At 45.2% G+C, this 668-nt stretch overlaps 1 protein-coding gene across 1 annotated transcript in view; it reads right to left on the bottom strand.

Moving 5' to 3' along the window:
• Nucleotides 1-530: 530 nt before the first annotated feature.
• Nucleotides 531-668, bottom strand: part of AK8 (adenylate kinase 8) — an 81,304-nt gene continuing 81,166 nt past the window's right edge. Inside the window, exon 14 of the mRNA XM_009998976.1 lies at nt 531-668. This exon is cut by the window's right edge and continues 13 nt beyond it. Within this exon, the coding sequence (XP_009997278.1) occupies nt 531-668 (138 nt within the window).

Raw genomic sequence — 668 nt, 5'->3', positions numbered from 1 at the left:
CCTGCAGAGTCAGAGCTTTTTAAACACCCTGAGTGAACAAGGGAGTAGAAACTTTGCACCTTGAAAACTCTGCACTTGTCTTTGCAGAAGGTGCAGGGCAGAGCTGGAAGCTTCATTCTCCTGTTTGCTTTTGTGTCTGAGGTAGAGAGGGAGCCCTGGTGAAAAGCACTGGGTGAATGAAGACACAAACACAATGAACAGCTTTAATATTCCCAATTGGCTTCAGGTGTATGACACAGTGAGACAGAACCAGTGTGCACTGGATCACAGAAAGAGGAAGAGATATTTGAATTAAACACAGGAACTTCCCTTCCCACAGTGCTCCCTACCCTGGATCACAAAACAAAACCTGAAAATATTTCCCCTCATGCACAATTTCTTCCTCTCTGTACTTTACTCAGCCTTGGGGAGCTTCACATCTCAGGCAGCTGGGCTGGCCCCCCCTCACCTGGGTAACCTGCCCCTCCAGTGCCTGCAAACAGTACAGGGAGAAGTTTGAAATCAATTGTTCCAGAAAACTTCCTCATTCATTATAAACCTTTAACTTTTTTAAATGGAATGGGCTTAATGAGGCAGCTTTCTATAAACTCAAAGACAACATGTGGGTCTTGGTCAGCATTGACATAAAAGGCATCTTCATAGAAGTCCTCCAGGTCCTTGGCATTCCT

This window comes from Chaetura pelagica, unplaced genomic scaffold (genome assembly GCF_000747805.2).
Source record: "Chaetura pelagica isolate M959 unplaced genomic scaffold, ChaPel_1.0 scaffold405, whole genome shotgun sequence".
In the NCBI taxonomy this organism is placed as follows: Eukaryota; Metazoa; Chordata; class Aves; order Apodiformes; family Apodidae; genus Chaetura; species Chaetura pelagica.
The sequence above is the reverse complement of the archived record's forward strand: the minus strand, read 5'-3'. Positions and strand labels throughout refer to the sequence as shown.